Here is a 17,821-nt window from a genome sequence, read left to right on the forward strand (position 1 = left end):
ATCATCATCATCATCATCATCATCATCATCATCATCCAAAGCTGGAATGGGCTCTATAGATCATTAGATCATCAAGTCCAGCCCCTATCAAGGAGGCACAGTGAGGAATTGAACTCCCAACTTAAATGGTTGAGTTACCCTTTGGTGTTAATCACAGTGGCCAATGAACTGGGCCTAGTAGGTCCACACTTTTAATAGTCATGGCAAGGAGCATGGAGGGCAAGGTCAGAGTCTATAAAAATTGCTATTTCGGTCTGCCTTTCCCAGCATCTCTCAGCCGACATGGCTGCTGCTGCTGCTAGTGGACAGAAAAATTGTGGGATGCTATCAGGCATGGTGGTGCAAGGATTCTGGGAGTTATAGTGAAAAAAAGAGAGAATAATGTTTCCAAGTTATGATCAAGGAAGGCATGGCAATCCCCATCTTTCCTTCAGCGAGAATCCTACAGGTCCTCTATCTTTCCCACCCGAATCATCTTTCCCCCTATTTATGACCATCTGTCCCACTCTAACTACAAGGAGAACATTCAGTTTTCCTTCCCTGCGGAGGGGCCTCAGGAAGGTAAAATTTCCGGCACAGAGCCAAGAACAGTCCTGTTATGTGTCGAGCAAACCGTGTGTGCCGAACAGAAGATGCTTCGAAGAGGGGGAAATTAAGGAACATGTTTTTCTGCACGCTTTTCAGAGGCAACTGGATTGGAGAAGCTCCGTACAAGAACGGCCGCCCTTGTTCCGAATGCCCACCGAGTTACGGTGGAAGATGTCAGAACAACCTGTGTTACAAAGGTACGTGGTCAGGTTTTCAGTACCCTTTGATCTAGACTCTTGCTTTTGACCAGGGATGACCCCTAAGTTCCAGCTGTCATTATTGGCCAGGATCTGTCACCGTGAAGGAGGAGATGTTAAGACCATTTTTGGAGGTTAGTCTACTACAAAGGTGGGCAGAGATTGAAAGGATGCTCACGGCCAGCCCTGGAACGTGGGGTGAAGGGCAGACCTGCAATTACGTCCAACTCCAAAATTACTGTATATTTTTCTTTAAACAAGCTTTTTCATGGATTTATTTATTTTGTTGACGAACCCCTCACAGATCCCATAGTGGCCATTTCTTCAAAAATTAAATAAACACACATTAGGTAGGCTTGAACATGGCAAAATGGCCTACAGTGGGGTTTTTAGAGCAATTTTTAAACTTTTTTTTTTGGGGGGGGACAATATCTCTTAGAACTCCCCAAGTAGCGTGGCCACTGGCCAAGTGGACTTGTTCACGTGGAGACGTGTAACGTGGAGAAGACGTTTCTCTAAGCTCTGAACCTCCATGTGCAAGGGCAGTCAAGCCCCAAATGCAACTCGCTGGGGACAGAGAAGGCTGTTGTCTGCTCTCGGCCACACTTGCTTAACTGCTGTCAGTTGCCGAACATTGGATTACATAGACCTCGAGTGAATTTATGGTGGTAATTCTTAGATGTTTAACATGTAGGTCTTGTTTGCTTTTACCGGCCTGAGCTGAGAATGACCCACCTTCCCGCTGTTTACTTTTGTATTTTAAGCTTTCAAGCAGAAGTGAACTTTTGTGCAACCCAGCCGAATCTCCCCAGGGCAAATTACAGAGTGCCGTCCTTCTTCACCGCTTGCTCTCTTCACTGCTGACCTTAAATATTAACACATTTCTCTTTTGTAACTCTCTCTTTTTTGGGGGAAAAAGATGAGCATTATGTAGCGAAACCCGAAACAGAGGAGACGAATGAAGTGGAGATCCCGCAAGTGACAGAAGACAAACACGTGTGGGTGCAAGAGAGGGTGAAGCCTCAACCCACAAAACCTGTGAAGGACAAGAAAGCAACTAGCACGGTCCATATGAGTAAGAAGGCCTCTTTGTCTCCTTAGATTCAGGATAATTTTGATTTTTTTTTTTTAAATGTGCAAGGCAATTCTTTCGCTGCGATTGCTGTCTACGTCCATTATAGCAAATGCCACAGGAAGATAATCAAGGAGAGATTCACGGTGATGTAAAGCAGTGGTCCCCAACCTTGGGCTTCCAGATGTTCTTGGACTACAACTCCCAGAAGCCTTCACCACCACCTCTGCTGGCCAGGATTTCTGGGAGTTGAAGTCCAAGAACATCTGGAGGCCCAAGGTTGGGGACCACTGATGTAAAGGACAGAGGGTTAGGCAAGGACCTAGGAGATTTTGGTCTAAATTCCTGTTGTGCCATGGAAGCTCCCTGGGACTAGCAATGGCAACCACTTCTTGAACATCACATGTACCTCAAAAACCCTGTTGGGTTTGCCTTAAGTTGGAAACAACAGGCCAACACCATAAGGGAAGAAAATGCCATTCAAATACGTCCAGAGAGCGTAGGCCAGGGATGAGTTGGAGAGGGACTGTAGCTGAGTGGTAAAGCATGAGCTATGCGTCCAGGAGGTCTTGGTGATGACTTCTTGGTTGTCTCTCAGCCTATATTTCCATCCCTACGTCCTCCCACAGAGCTCATGCATCTGCACTTGGTTCTCCTTTCCTCCCATTTCAGGCTCACAATGGCCCTCTGAGATAGGGCAGGTTGAAAGAGAAAGGGAGCGAACCAAGGTCAGTTTTGTGGCTCCATTGTGAATTTGACACAACTCCAGGAGGCAGTGGAAGACAGGAGGGCCTGGCGTGCTCTGGTCCATGGGGTCACAAAGAGTCAGACACGACTAAACGACTAAACGACGATGTGGGGGGCCATAAACCTTGAATTCCCGAGTGCCCGTTGAATATACTAAATGCCACATCACACTGGCTCTTGTGGAGGTGCTCCCCCTCCCATTTCACACACAGACTTTAATCTAGGTGCGAGGGCCGTATCTCCCACCACTGACTGTGGAAGATGCTTAGCAGGCCAGGTGGCAAACCTAGCTTTGTCTTCCAATGAAGGGGGGTGGCTAGAAGACTCAAGAGAAACAGAGAGAGCTATTGCCACTGCCCCAGCGTCTCCTATCTGAGATGGTTGTGCCTCACTCTGCCTAATGATAGAGCCGGCCCTGCTCCCACTTAAAATTACTGGCTAGAGTGACAGGAAATGGACTTCTGCCTGAAATCTTGAACAGCTACTGATAGTCCCACTATATCATATTAGGCTACATTAACCTGTAGCCTGGTCTGGTTTAAAACAGCTTCCTATACATGGAACTAAGGGAAAAAAAACATTGTTTTTGGACTACAATTCCCAGAATCCCTGGCAGCTGTGCTATTTAGGGAATTCTGGGAATTGGAGTCCAAAAACAGGACCTCTTCTGAGCTGTGTCTCCTCATGATCTTGATGACTGAACAACGGATTTGGTATTTGGCACTGATTCTGGATGTTAAAATTTCTGAGTATCACCTTATATGCATGCTATAACATTGTAGATTCTGATGCAGGATGTGCCCTCATGTGGTTCTGTATCTTCTTCTTATTTTAGCCCAAGTCATCAAATGCGACACCAAAATGAGAGATAAATGCAAAGGATCCACATGTAACAGGTAGTCATTTCCCCCTTTTCTTTCTTTCTTCGCTGTCCTCCTGCAACCTCTCTGGGAAAACAGTTTTCTCCATCTTAGCAAAATTGCACAGGGTTTCAAAGGCGAGGTGGACTGTGCTCTGTTTGCAGTGACAGGAATCCCTGGTTGGAAGTCTCTGTGACATGAAGCCAACTTCTTAGGGCCCCTTCTCCCAAGAGATGTGGCCAAACTGGGCAGAAGCAAAGGGGACCTCATTTGTTTCATGCAGCAAAGAAGCCATGGGGGCCCAGAATTTTCTAGATGCCTCTTAGTGTTGGGCTCCTGTTGGCATGACCTTTCAGTATCCCACACCGGTGTTGTTTACTTATCTCTGCTGGACAGTCAAGCTCCTCCACCAAGGTTACGTCTGAGGGTTTTACTCAATGTTACAGTACAGTTTATCGCTTTTGGGGAAGGAGCACGAGAGACGAGCCAAAACCAAATCAAATATTGGCTAGTTTCTTAAAGAGAAGGCTGTTTGAAAACCTAGAGCAAAGTTGGTATTTTTCTTCTTCCTCTTCTGCATCACTGTGTTGCTTTTTCCCCTCCCACGTTTTATAACGTGGGCAGTTTAAATGAAGTTACTATAAGTTCACTGTATTCAAGAGTCCTCCCCCCACCTTTGCCTCAACTGATGATCTAATGTGGTGATTTTCCATTTTGTTGTTGTGGAACACGTTCACAACCATCAATTTGCTAAAGAATCGGGTTTGCACTTTCTGAAACAGGAAACAGGGACCTTCACAAACACCCTTCCAAGGTTGGAGTCAAAAGCTGGTCAGCCATGGAAGACATGGCTGATGGTGAGCAATGATGGGAATTGGAGTCCACGTTTCCAACCTTCTCCATAGGCGTTGGATGACAACTCCCATCTTCCCAGTCCAGTTGCTGGCTGTTGGGATTTGTAGTTCAACACATACGGAGGGCGCTGGGTTTTGGAAGCCCCTGTTCTACATAAAGTATGCCCAATATACAAGGACCACTGAGCATGACTAGAGATGGGCACAAATTTAAAAATGAATCACCAAAATTCATTCAAAAATTGCTAATTTGTTGATTTGTATTCAAGTACATCAAAGCTCCTGATGAATATGACTCAATGAATTTTTAGTGATTTTTGATTTGATTATTTGTTTATTTGTCTGGCCTTCTGGTCTCTTCCCCAGATGGTCAGGTCCTTTCTTGTGACACTGATGTTTCTACCTGGCTTTTCTACAGATTCTCCTCAGTTTTTTTTATCAAGCTGAAATGTATCTTCTAAGGCTTTAGTTATCAACAGTAAGACAAAATGTATGCCCAGCATACTAGGGCCACTGGGACATCCGGAATGATGCATTAAATTCAATTACGTTGGCATTTTCTGTTCCATCATTTTGCCTTTGGATCTGCCCACCATACCAGCTAGCTGGGTATCTGGCTGTGGAGCTAGAGGTTGGGAATTCAATTTCCTATCGTGTGTCGCAGAGAAGAGCCAGCCTGTGTAGCCTTGGGCAAGCTGCACAGTCCCAGGTCACCCCCAGAAGAAGGGGAGAGTAAACTCCTTCTAGATACTCACTATCAAGAAAAAACTGGAAAGAATTGCCATAGGTTGGAGTGAAGGTGATAGCATGGAATTGAGACCCTCTTTTACTTTCACGTTGACTTTCACTGAAAGGGTTTCCCAGCTTTGGTTTCGAATGGGGTGTCCTAGAACAGTGGTCCCCAACCTTGGGCCTCCAGATGTTCTTGGACTACAATTCCCAGAAGCCTTCACCACCACCTCTGCTGGCCAGGAGTTCTGGGAGTTGACGTCCAAGAACATCTGGAGGCCCAAGGTTAGGAACCACTGTCCTAGAACATACTTGATGCGTTCGTCAAGGGGCTGATTGGAAGGCAGCCTCAAAGTAACATGTACCAAACGTTTGGGGTACAGTGGTTCATTTTAGGAGAGGGGGAGTCATTGCTCAGTGGTAGGAACAGGAATGGCTGAATTAGGCTATTCTTGGTTCATGCTTGTTCCGCACATATTAAGCCATACCTCTGCTCAATCCTAACTCTGCATTAATCTGATAAATATTATTTTCTTTGCTAGATACCTGTGTCCTGCCGGTTGCTTGAACAGTAAAGCAAAAGTGTTTGGGAGCTTTAACTATGAGAGTGTAAGTAAAACCTGCTGTTTCAAAGCAACAGTGTGGAAAAGTTATTTTTTGGCATCAGAACTCCCAGAATTCCCAGCAACTAGAATCCACATACCAACTAGAATTCTGATCTTTGTTTTTAAATGATGCATACATTTCTGCTAAAACTGTTGTGGAATTTTGAATTGTAGTTAAAAACCTCTAGCTGCGCACCAGAATTGCTTGGGACCACAGAGGAGAATTAGCTGTAAGTTCCCCAGAGTGGCCCACCCTTTTCTCTCATTAACTGGCACTTACAGTCTCAATAACTCACTGTGAAACATGGTTAAGAGAAAGAATAAAAAGGTTCAATTTACTCACAGTTGAACAGATCAAAAACATATATTGTACACACATTACTGCTTACAATAGCAGGTCTCAACAGATTTGTAGTCTGCTTCCAGCAGACTCCTGCAGACATAACTTACTAAACTTTACTAAAAAAAGAGGGGGAAAGACACTTAAGCCAAGAGGTGTGGTTCTTTTTTAAATCAGAGGCAGGGAAGGAACAATTGGTTACTGCTGGACTGATTGACAGTCACCCACACCCAGGAAGGTCCCTCCCAGCCAAACCCAGCAGAGGCAGCATGCGAGGTTGTAAAAACTCCAACAAAAAAAGTGAGGAAGTCACATCACTCCAAGCCGTTGACTTTAATGTATGAAGCCCCAAACAGTTTTGGATCTTGCTAGATTAGGGATGGCATGTTTATGAAGTTGTCTGGAGGATGACATCCTGGCAAAATGCCTCCATGAGAGTAACATGAGCTGTAGAGGCAGAAAAGGACTGTCTCTTGCTTAGCACCCAGATTGTGGAATCCAACTTGCCCCTAACTCTCTCTGCTTTTAGAAAAGGAATGAAAACATAGCTTTTTAAATTGGCCAGTTTAATTAATTGCCACTATTTTAACTGTTTTTATATTGAAGGGATTTTAATGGCTTTATAATGGTCATACTTTGTTTTCTTATATTTTAATGGTTCTATTGTTACTGGATGTTTTTCCAATGATGACTGTAAACTCCTTGGAGTGTTACCTAGTCATAAAAAGTAATGTCCACTCCCCCTCCTCCTGCAAATATTAATACAGTTTTCAACCAGAAATTAACAAGTAACTTAAATGTCTTTAATTTTCTATCCACCTCCAGTCCTCCAGTATATGTCGGGCGGCCATTCATTCCGGAGTGTTGGATAATCGAGGAGGTCTCGTAGATATTACCAGGAAGGGCAGAACAGACTTCTTTGTGAAGTCAACACGAAACAGTGTTGAATCGTTAAGGTAATTTCTCCACTAGGAATATGTCCAGGGCTGGGCGTCTATTGATGTGGGTGAGAACAGGCTTCCAGTTTGATGCCAAGAACCCTACTGATATTCGAATAAAGTTTGTATAATTTGTATTCTCGAAGGCTTTCACGGCCGGGATCTAATGGTTGTTGTGGGTTTTTCGGGCTCTTTGGCCGTGTTCTGAAGGTTGTTCTTCCTGATGTTTTGCCAGTCTCTGTGGCTGGTATCTTCAGAGGACTGGAGTAGGAACTCTGTCCATGCTCTGTTGCTGTTTGTTGGATAGTTGAGTATTTATAGCTGTGGGAATAGCTTTTGTCTTTTTCAAGAGATAGGGGGATGATGGTGATCATTTGCTGCAGCTAATTGAGGCTAATTGAGATGTGGTGGTTCAGCCATTGTCTGCCCCAGCAACTCTTCAATTAAGTGCAATCGGTCATGCCAATCTTATTCAAATAGGATTTCAGCCCATCTGCTTTTGCTCCACCTCTTCATCTTTTTACTGAACTAGGCAGAAGAACCTCTGACAAAGGAGAGAAGCAGAAATTTGGAGAAAATTAGCTTTTATAGGCTAATATGCCTATTATCCCCCAGCCAGTGTGGCTACTGGGAGCTGTAGTCCGGAAAAGTAGCAGCTTCAAGCTCCAGGAATAGGAATTCAAGAAGAGCCTAGTGGATGGATAAGGCCAATGGTTCTGTCCAGCATCATGTTAGCAAAAAATGACCCAGCTGGAGGATACCAAGAAATCCACAAACAGGGCTTGTATTTATTTATTTTTAAAGTTGCCATGCCACATGGAAACAAAGAGACAAAGCCACTTTCCAAACACTCACAAAATAATTAAAATATTGCGGGATAAAAATCAGCACTAGCAAATATGGCTTCTTGCCTGGTGATTCGTAGCCCTCCAGCCTATTTAGTATAGATGGGCATGAATCGTTGTTCAGCAGTTCGTGCTGGTTCGTTTCTCAGCCGAACAGGTGCTTGGCAGTTCCCAGCACCACCTCCTCCAGCAGGTGCCCACTCAGAGGCAGCCCCTCAGCTTCCCTGCCCTGCCTCTTTCAAGGACTATCTATGAGTGGGCACCTGTCAAAGGAGGTGGGACTGGGAACCACTGCACACCTGTTCGGGCTGAGAAACGAACCACCACGAACTGCTGCTTTGTCGGTTCGTGCCCATCTCTACTGTCTATTACTGTCCAGGTCCAAAGTATGGCACCTAAACACTGACCTCAGCAGACCTTAAAACTTTATAATATTTATTTATTTATTTATTTATTTATTTATTTATTTATTTATCTATCTATCTATCTATCTATCTATCTATCTATCTATCTATCTATCTATCTATCTATCTATCTATCTATCTATCTATCTATCTATCTATCTATCTATTTATTTATTTATTTAACTTATATGCCGCCCACTCCACCCAAAGGTCTCTGGGCGGCTTACAACAATTAAAATTCAATTAAAATACAATAAAAGATAAAATGATTAAAATACAATTAAGATAAATACTCTAAAAATTGCCATCAGGACCCACAGTTATAGCCCTTGTTATTTTGAGTGTGTGGTGATCTGTCACCGTTTTTTTTTTTAAATCATGTCTCCTATGTTTAAACCATGTGTTAATTCCTCTATATATTTTTTTCATTTCACAGCAAATTCAAGCCTTCCAATGGTTTTGCTGTTTCAAAAGTCACAGGTAAGTTGTTTTTTTTTAAACTTACAGTAAAGGGAATTTATAATTAAGAAGAAAGCAGCACTTGGAAAAGTGACTTTTTGAACTACAAACCACATATTTTCCCAGCCATTCAGAGATGTACATAAGAAGCTTGACCGCAGCATCTCCTACTCCGTAGTCATCTTGAGCAGTACCCCTCCCAGGAAAAAAGAGAAGATGATGCCTTGCTCCTAAATAAAAAAAGTGCATTTTCAAAACAGGGAAAGTGAATAGGATCAGGAGGTGTTCCCATTTATTTTCCTAACACTCACCTGTTGATTCATCTCTACATTTTAGCACCCTCTAAAGCAGTGGTTCCCAGTCTTGGGTCCCCAGATATTCTTGGACTATAACACCCAGAAGCCTTCGCCACTAGCTGTGCTGGCCAGGATTTCTGGGAGTTGCTGTCCATTGAACATCTGGGGACCCAAGGTTGGGAACCATTGTCCTAAATCTTGACACTCTGGGGTGAATCCCGAATTTCACATCTCATTAGCCACGTTGTCTATGTGAGTTACCATATTTTCCATGCTCTGGAAGGAAACAGTCACTTTAGGGTTTTGTTAGGTTGATTGAGAATGTAGGGGTGCTTGTTAGAACTTGGAAGTTACAGAAACAGTCTTTGGATTGCTTCCTGCTCTTTCACAATCTTGCTGAACAGCCCCTGCTTTTAGAAAGTCAATCTTCTTGCAAGATGTGAAGCTCTTTTCCAAGGAGTAATCTTCTGCTACCAGGCAAGGGTTTTTTTTCTAAAAAAATTCTGGCCAGCTTTGGGTAACTGATGGGCTGTTGAAAATTAGGCTTTTAATACATTGGAGCTGTCCGTATATTTTTTTTTTTGGTACATTGCTTTTCAACTGCCTCACAATTCAATGGCTAAACTGCTCTACTGCAATCAAGACTCTTCTTACAACCTAAATTCAATCCCAGTGGGCTGAGGTAGCTGGCTCAAGGTTGACTCAAGCTTCCGAGGTTGGGAAATCACTGGGGAGGGTGGCGGCAAGGTGTAGCCTGCATCACTAAATTGCAAACTGCGTAGAGAGTGCTTTAAACACTATGGTGTGATATATAAGCAGCACACTCTGCTTGAATTCATTAGGGTTTCCTTGTGACCGCTTAATTGTACACAAACTTGATAAACCTGTGGATCATGTTGTATTTGCTTTAAATGTGTTGTGAGCTGGCTTTGGGTCACAGCTCTGGAAGAAAGTGGGGAGAAAAATAAAATAAAATAAATAAATAAATAAATAAACTTAAACAGAATGCAGGGGCGAGAAAATATATAGAGGGAAAAGTGAAGGTAGAGGGCAAGAGAAGGAAGAAGACAGAAAAGAGGGAACAGAGAACATGGCTTAGCTGTATCTGCTGTTGGCTTTCGCTCTTTTACGACCTCAGCACCCATTCTCTGGAAGGTTCAGCATGAAAACATAATATCTTACGTGGCCTCCAGGCTATGAACAAAGGTTCCTTGTCTTGACACTAGAGGAAGGAAGGAAGGGGTAATCTCCTCCACCCCAACTTCTTTCTGATACCGTATTTTTCGCTCTATAAGACGCACCTTTCCATAAGACGCACCAATTTTTTAGAAGAAGAAAACAGGAAAATATAATCTGTTTTCTTCGCTCCATAAGACGCACAGACTTTCCACCCCTCTGTTTTGTGGGGAAAAAAGTGCGTCTTATGGTGCAAAAAATACGGTATGTTTTCTTCAGTTATCAAGAGTTTGATAAGGAGACACCTAAAGGTTAATGGTTTCCCGATTTATCTAGCTCCGTTCCTCGTTTGTAAAATGGGATTAGGAAGGGACCTTGCTTGCAAAGGGATTGTGCAGGCATACAATAAGCATTGCCAGGAATGCTGGCTGATAAAATCCTCCCCTAAAGTAACAGGAGCAACAAAAGGATCCATGACAGTGATATTTCTGGTTCCTTATTCCAACTTTGCTCCCCTTTGCTGCATCCCCACCTAACACACACACACACACACACACACACACACACACACACACACACACACACACACACACACACACACACACACACACACACACACACACACACACACACACACACACACACACACACACACACACACACACACACACACACACACACAAAGTCAAAAGCAATTTGCTTTCTAAACATGCCTCAATCTTTTCCATTTAAATCCATCCGAAACGTGTCCTTCCCATTTAGTTTGATTTCATCCTGTTGTCCCCCCCAAAAAAAACATGATCTTCCTGTTGTTGTTTTTCCCCATCCACAACCTTTATCCTTTGTGATGTTTGTCTTGTTTGTATGCTTGCAAAAGAGACAGCAGTGTTTATAACTGGAAAGAGAGCCAAGAAGGGATAAAACAGGCTGGACATTGTCTCGAGACTGCCCATGCAGTTTCAGCTGCGATCCAGGCAAAACACAGGTCTTCTGCCAGACGTTCCCTTTGCTGGAACAAAGGCATTAAAAAGTAAAGGCGCAGCATTTCAGAAGTGATGCCATCAAGAGCCTTTGAAAATTAGGGTTTGATTTAAAACCTGCCAGGAAAGGCTATGCAAAGGACACAGGCAGATAAAAAAATGGGGCCACCTCAAAAGGCTTTCGGTTTTCTCTCCCCCACCCTCTTCTTTGGACAAAAAGATATTTTACCATTTAGAAGATCTTTGGGAATTAAAAAAATATATATACTTGCTATATCTGTCTTGTCCAAAATTGTCTGAAGAGAATGCTGCCTTTTTGGAATGAACACGCAAGACGAGCGTCCATCTTCAGCCAGAGTTTAGAAAGTAATTTTTTTTTTTTTTTTTTGGCATCTGAGTGATGTAGTAAAAAAAAGTAACTTTTCCAAGTTTTGCATTTGTGAGCCTTGGGCAAAAGCTAGAGTACCTTGCAATGAGAATTCCTGGATGTTCTTCAGTTTTCGATCCTGACCTCCCACGTACACCGTCTAGCCCCTTTTAAAATGTCCTCATCTAGTGTGTAAATGCTCCCGCTCCAGCATCATTCTGGGGCATAGCAGGAAGTTGAAATAGTGGTTGAAAGCAGGACATGGATCAATGCATAGATCAAAATGATGCTGCAGAGTTTTGAATCTCTGCAAAAATTTGTTTTAGCAAAAGGATAGAGACTCACTGAGGATGATAGTTACATCTTCCTCAGAGTTCTTATTAACTGGCACCTAAGTCACTCTGACACATTTGTAGGAGAAAGAATAAAATGTTTCATTACTTAAGAGTAGTGAGCAGATTAGCGACAAACGAAAAGATACCAATTGACTTCAACTGACTGAAGAGAGGGCAAAGAACACAGAGCAGAGAGACAGCCCCGCCTCTCTGAGACAGGCATACAGAGTCAGGAATTATTGGTTAGTGCTGGAGAGATTGACGGTCATCTCAGGCCAGAAAGGTTCCTCCCAGCAAGACCTACTACAGGCAGCATGCGAGATTGTAAAAGCTCCAACAGAAGACACTGTGTCTAGCTGATAGATAGACCTGGCATCACCCCTGTTAAATGCATGCATGTCTTGAAATAATGGCTTCACAGTTTACACTTCTCTATTTGTCCCCACAGTGCAGACTCTGGACTGTTACACCACAGTGGAAGAGCTGTGCCAGTTCAGGAAGCCAGCCACTCATTGCCCAAGGTGAGTTGTGGGTTTTTATTCTCCTATGTGGATAAGAATCATCTTGGATTTTCCCCTGCAGGGCCCCCACTTGAAATGGTGTGACATCAGCCTGCTGGATTAGAGTCAATGGCTGCTACCCTTAGCTGGTGATGTGGTTTTTTTTGAGGTGAGAACAAAGAGACAATGAAGGAGCCACAGTTGCTGCTTGGCTAGTATTCTTCATATCAGTGGAGATCCCCAATGAAGGAACAGACCTTGAGTATTCACAAGACTGGCTGAGCCACTTCCTGACTCTCATTGTCTAACAGTAGTTCCTGGAACAGATGTGCTTTCTGCTCCCAGTTTGATCGTTCTGTGGCCGTTCAGTGTTAAACTACTTTCAAAATTGCTACTGACTCTTAATCTAATCCAGGAAGGATGTGTTCCTAATTATGGACCATTCACAAATAGGGAGGGTCCATGGGCTGTAATGCCAAAAAACAAAAACAAAAAAAAACCCTTTAGATCCATCACAAAGTATTCTTTGCTTTCTAGGTCTTACTGTCCAGCATATTGCAAGGATGAGCCATCCTACTGGGCCCCGGTCTATGGCACTAATGTTTACGCAGATGTGAGTAATCCTCTTTCCTTCCTACTTGGCAAAAGGGGCTGTACAGTGAAAATACAGTTGCTGTCATCAACCTCTGCCTGCCTGCCTGCCTGCCTTCCTGCCTTCCTGCCTTCCTTCCTGCCTTCCTTCCTTCCTTCCTTCCTTCCTTCCTTCCTTCCTTCCTTTTTAACATTTTATCACCTTCCTGCAGGAAAAAAAACCCCAATAGAAAACATAAACATCACAATAATACATAATTCATTTATTTAAAATATTTTTCAGCATTTTAAAAGGACCCAAGGTGGCTTACATCATTAAAAGGTGGAATTTAAAGCTAACAATGCTCCTTTCTGAGTATTCTCTGCCTGTAAAACCCTGAAAAAGGTCACCATAAGTCAGAATGGACTGATGACATATGTTTATTATTATTATTATTATGAATTAGAGGATGGCTTTTTTTATTTTTGGCTGCGGGATGCATCCATAGGGAACAAGTAGCATTCTTTCTGGCCTGGAGGACTTCTAGGGGAAAAAAAAAAAGCTTGCTGTCTCTCCCCCGCAAAAATAAGCAATTCTATTTTAGTTTGCCCTGTGTGGAAGGTTTGTTTGCAAGAACATCAGGTCACGGTAGTTTTGGAAGCGCACTGAAGAGCCCGATGGGAAAATAATGAGACCGCAAACATGCCAGAGCAGCACTCCAAGACACTGGGAAGGCTTGCGTGACCTGAGGGAGAAAAGAGTCAAATGGGGGCCCAACCTTATCATCAAAGCCAGATGGTCAGATGTCTGTATAATAGTGATTTCCAGTGGCGGAGATTTGGTTTGCATCTCCACAGGGAGTAAGGCATGGCCGTCGGTGGTTTCCAAAATAGAGCGAAGTGAGGAGTAAGGAAAGAAAGCTCTGTTGAAATACATTGCAACCTGCCTTCCCCATGGGCTAGAGATCTTATCCGGCTGGGTTTTCCATTCGATAAGGAATTGTTTAAGTCCAAAAGAAGGGCAAACAGAGTTTAGAAGTCTGTACATGCTCTCTCTCTCTCTCTCTCTCTCTCTCTCTCTCTGAGAGGAGTGGTGCATGCTTGTGGGTCACCCAAAACAGAGAGAAAAAGAGCAAGAAATTGCATAAAAATTGCACATTTTTTTGGACAGATGACTATTTTGAAATGATTACTATAGTTTAAATAGAAACACCGTGCATGTCATCACATTGGGAAGGACCAGGGGATCTGCATACTTGGTCTGCTCTACAGGTGTTCCAAAGGGACTCTCTTCTTTAAGAGCCCCGTTCTTCTTTGTTACGGTTTTTCATCTTTAAATGAGAAGTTTGCTTCAAACGGAGTGGTGCCCTCTCTAAAGGAGGATACAGGGCCACCCCATCAAAGAGAGGGAAATCTAGAGACTGAGCAGACTTAAGGCTGAGGTGTAGTGGCTGGGGCATAGCTTAAAGGGTAAAAGCTTGATTTCTTAAATAAGGTCATATGCACATGCCACTGTGGCTAGTGGCTACAGAGAGATGGGCACGAAAAGCTAGTTTGATGGTTCCTTCTTTTTTAACTGTTGGCCCAGCAGATGTTCCATGGTTCTGAGCCCACCTCCTTCAGCAGGCGCCCACTTGGAGGTTGAGTTCTAGTTTCCCTGCCCTGCCTCCTCTAAGTGCTGCCTCTGAGTGGGTGGCTGCCAGAGGAGGTGGGGCTCGGAAATGTGGAACACCTTTTGGGCCAACAGCTGAACTGGCACGAACCACCAAACCAGTGGCTTGTGCCCATCTCTAGTGGCTAGCGTTGGATTAGAGGGATTCTAATGCCCATGAGGCCATGGAGATTAGTGGCTGGCTTTCAGCTATTCATGCTCTTCTCACAGAGCTGTTGTGAGGATAAAAAGGAGAGGATTAGAACCTTGAACTCATTGGAGGACAGACTGGGTAGAAGTGTACATAGTCAAGATATTGGAGAAACATTGTGGTGTAGAAGAGTGATGGAGACAGACAGAGTGGCGGACTAAGATTAGACATGGGCTGTTCGTATTCGTATCCTTAGGGGTATGAATACAAATATTGGCACCACAGTTGCCACGGAGGCCCATTCCCTCCCCCCAGAACTTCCCGGCCCACTCACTGATCACTTCACAGTGCTGGGGTCCTTTGTCATCATGTCAATTGCAGAAGGAGCCTGGCTGGCTCTTCCCTACCTCCCTGAGCAGCCGACCACTCATCAGCTGAGTGGGGAGTCTCACCTCCTTGCCAGAGCGGTCAGTTGCATGGGGAGGTGGGGAAAAGGCAGCTGGGCTTCTTTCATGATTGGCATGACCACGATGACGAAGGACCCCAGCACTGCATGGTGACTGGTGGGTGGACTGAGTGGTTCTGACGGGAGAGAATAGACCTCTGTGGCCCCTGTGGTGCCACTATTTGTATTTTTATCTCGAGGGATATGAATACGAATCATGCCTAACTAGGACTCAGGAGACATGAGTTCAATTCCTACCTTGGCCATGGGCACTGTTCTTTCAACGCTCTGTGTCTGTGTCAGGAAACGGCACATGTTACCTCCTGAAGGTCAATCAGAAGAAAAAGATAATTTGTAAGGCATGGCAATAAGGAATGCTCTTGTTTGTGTAAACGAACGTCCAGGGGAGAAGATCTACAAAGGAGACCCATCTCTGGACAATGGCTTTGTGTGTGGGGGGGTCACAGGTGGTGTTGGGGCATGTGGGGAGAGACGAGAGCTCCCCTTTGCTCCCGCCCCACCCCTATTCTGGAAAATGGATGAAATGTGTGTGAGAATTTTTGCTGTGGAAAGATGGAAAACAGCTCTCACTCCTGTTGTCAGCTTCTCCTTTGTTAGGTAATTAACCAGGGTTGAGATTTCCTGCCAGCGGAAGCTTGCAAGCTGAGGCTCGCTTGTTTTACTTTTTAATTTTAATCACCAATGGAAACCCCGGGGTCATGCTGCAAACCCCAAAGGGAGAAACTTTGATCTTTGGGAAGGGTGGTGTCAACGGCTGCCATTGTAAGCACCACCCCACCCCCCGTGGAGTCCACACACGTTGCTTGTGACTTCCTTTAAAATCAGAACTCTACGGTTATTGCTGCTGCAAAGCCTTCCCTGGCCTCGCGTTGCCCTCCCGGCCTCTCCCTCTGGGAAATGGTGTCTTCGGACCGTCGGTCCACTTCTGCTTCCACACCTTCATGCTTCCACAGCTTTTCAGAAGAACAGCGAAATCACATCTCACCAAAGAAGCCATTTACATTCTTCCAGTGTCTGCCGAACACTGCATAGATGATAATTGTTTGATTGTTCTGGTAGTGTAACTGTTTCATAGTTTAATTTGTCTTAACTTGTTTTCAATCTGTTTTAAATGTTGTTTGTAAGCAGCTTGGAGTGCTGTTCCTCTGTGGGAAAGTAGGATGAGCATGTAAAGAATAGCAATATGCCGAATGGTGAGAATAGTTATGTGGCAGAAATAATTTCAGCCAAGGTAGTTGTAATTTTAATCACAATAACTAAAAGTAAAGGGCCCTAACTACTTTTCTAGCTATCCCAAGCAAGTATTTTAAAGGGGGAGCCTAAAGGGCAAAACTGGACAATATAGATGATCCATGATTCAAAAAGAGAATTCCTTAACTGCTGAAAGAGTCAGAGTGCGCAGCAGTCATTTTTCTCTCCTTGTGTAATTTGAAACGGTTTGCTTCATTTTTTGTTTGGTCTTCAAAACAAAAGCATGGGATTCCTTTTCAATCTAATTCCTCAAACACAAAATTCTGCCTGAAGTTACCAGAATAAGTGTGCTTTCCGCTCTAATCACCGGACATCTATAATGTCTGTTTCTGCCTTTAAAATAAACATTAAGAAGACATGGTAAATATGTTGCTAAAACAAGATTTGAACTCAGGCCTTCCTGCATTACTGCTACACTAGATTTCTCAGAACTATTCTTATGTATTTGTGGTCCCGTCCCACATTCTTGGCTAGACATTCAAAAAAGCAAGCCAAAATCTGATCATGGAAGGAGGGTAGAGAAAAAAATCAGCTGCTTGGCAGTCTCTTGGTGTTTTTAATGAAAGGAGGGGGTGAAATTCTTTCTTCTCCTGCAATGCTCATCTTCTGATGGCTTTGCAAATTGTTAACAAAGATAAGGAAGATCTTCTGGAGAAGGAGAGCAAGTAAGGGGTCAAGACAAAACACAGAGTAACACTAGAGGCCGTGTGTGCGTGCATGTATGTATGCGTGTGTTGGCTTTTCCGAGGACGCTTTTTGCAAGGAACGGAGCAGAAGTAATCCTTTTTTTTCCCCAAAGAATGTTGGAGAGCAAGACTTCCTGGTCGATGGAGTATTATGGGATAGCCCGTTCAAGTCCCTTCAGGGCAGGGAGATTTTTACGAGCCAATTCTGAGATTCTTTGGGACTGTGCACTGGGGCGAATTCAAAGCATATCTGTTTTAACAGTGCTCCTTCGCTCTCCTTGACCATATATAGAAACCAGACCTCCGACTGGCAGCTGAAACGTGGCCAAAGCTGCCAGCACCAGAGGCCATGATAAATCGGGGGGGGGGGGGGGAAGGCAAAAAAAAAAAAAGGACCTGCCTTTTACGGCTCGGGTGGGGGAGGGATGGAGGCCTTGACCTTCAAGGTGTCTGTATGTCTGTGCGGCTTATCTATACTATATGTAAGTGGCATACATTCCTTTATTTTTGTGACTCCTGTACGCTCAGAATTGTAAAGACACAAAAGTGGAAATGCAGGAGCTCCTTGTCGGAAGTCACTGGCAGGGACTGAACTGTGATTTTTCTTTGATCCTCTCCTGCTAGGCATCTATCAATCCTCGAGGATCTCGCAAGATTGGGTTTTTTCGCAGCTTTGGTGGTATTACGTATTTCTTGAATAGCTCGGGGATATAGCCATCCGGCAAGGATTGATCTGTCCTTTCACGGCTTGACT

At 44.0% G+C, this 17,821-nt stretch overlaps 1 protein-coding gene across 4 annotated transcripts in view; it reads left to right on the forward strand.

The window, feature by feature from the left end:
• Positions 1-17,821, forward strand: part of CRISPLD2 (cysteine rich secretory protein LCCL domain containing 2) — a 50,100-nt gene that overhangs the window by 26,224 nt on the left and 6,055 nt on the right. For 2 of the 4 annotated variants that reach the window (XM_072980456.2, XM_078380493.1), the window contains exons 6-13: positions 685-785; positions 1,705-1,860; positions 3,440-3,500; positions 5,590-5,656; positions 6,818-6,948; positions 8,616-8,659; positions 12,241-12,313; positions 12,830-12,905. In XM_072980456.2, the coding sequence (XP_072836557.2) occupies positions 685-785; positions 1,705-1,860; positions 3,440-3,500; positions 5,590-5,656; positions 6,818-6,948; positions 8,616-8,659; positions 12,241-12,313; positions 12,830-12,905 (709 nt within the window). Of the gene's footprint in view, positions 1-684; positions 786-1,704; positions 1,861-3,439; positions 3,501-5,589; positions 5,657-6,817; positions 6,949-8,615; positions 8,660-12,240; positions 12,314-12,829; positions 13,203-17,821 lie in introns of those variants that run through there. The other 2 variants (XM_072980454.2, XM_072980455.2) reach the window with 2 other exon arrangements.

The sequence above is a fragment of the Pogona vitticeps genome, chromosome 10 (assembly GCF_051106095.1).
Source record: "Pogona vitticeps strain Pit_001003342236 chromosome 10, PviZW2.1, whole genome shotgun sequence".
NCBI lineage: Eukaryota > Metazoa > Chordata > Lepidosauria > Squamata > Agamidae > Pogona > Pogona vitticeps.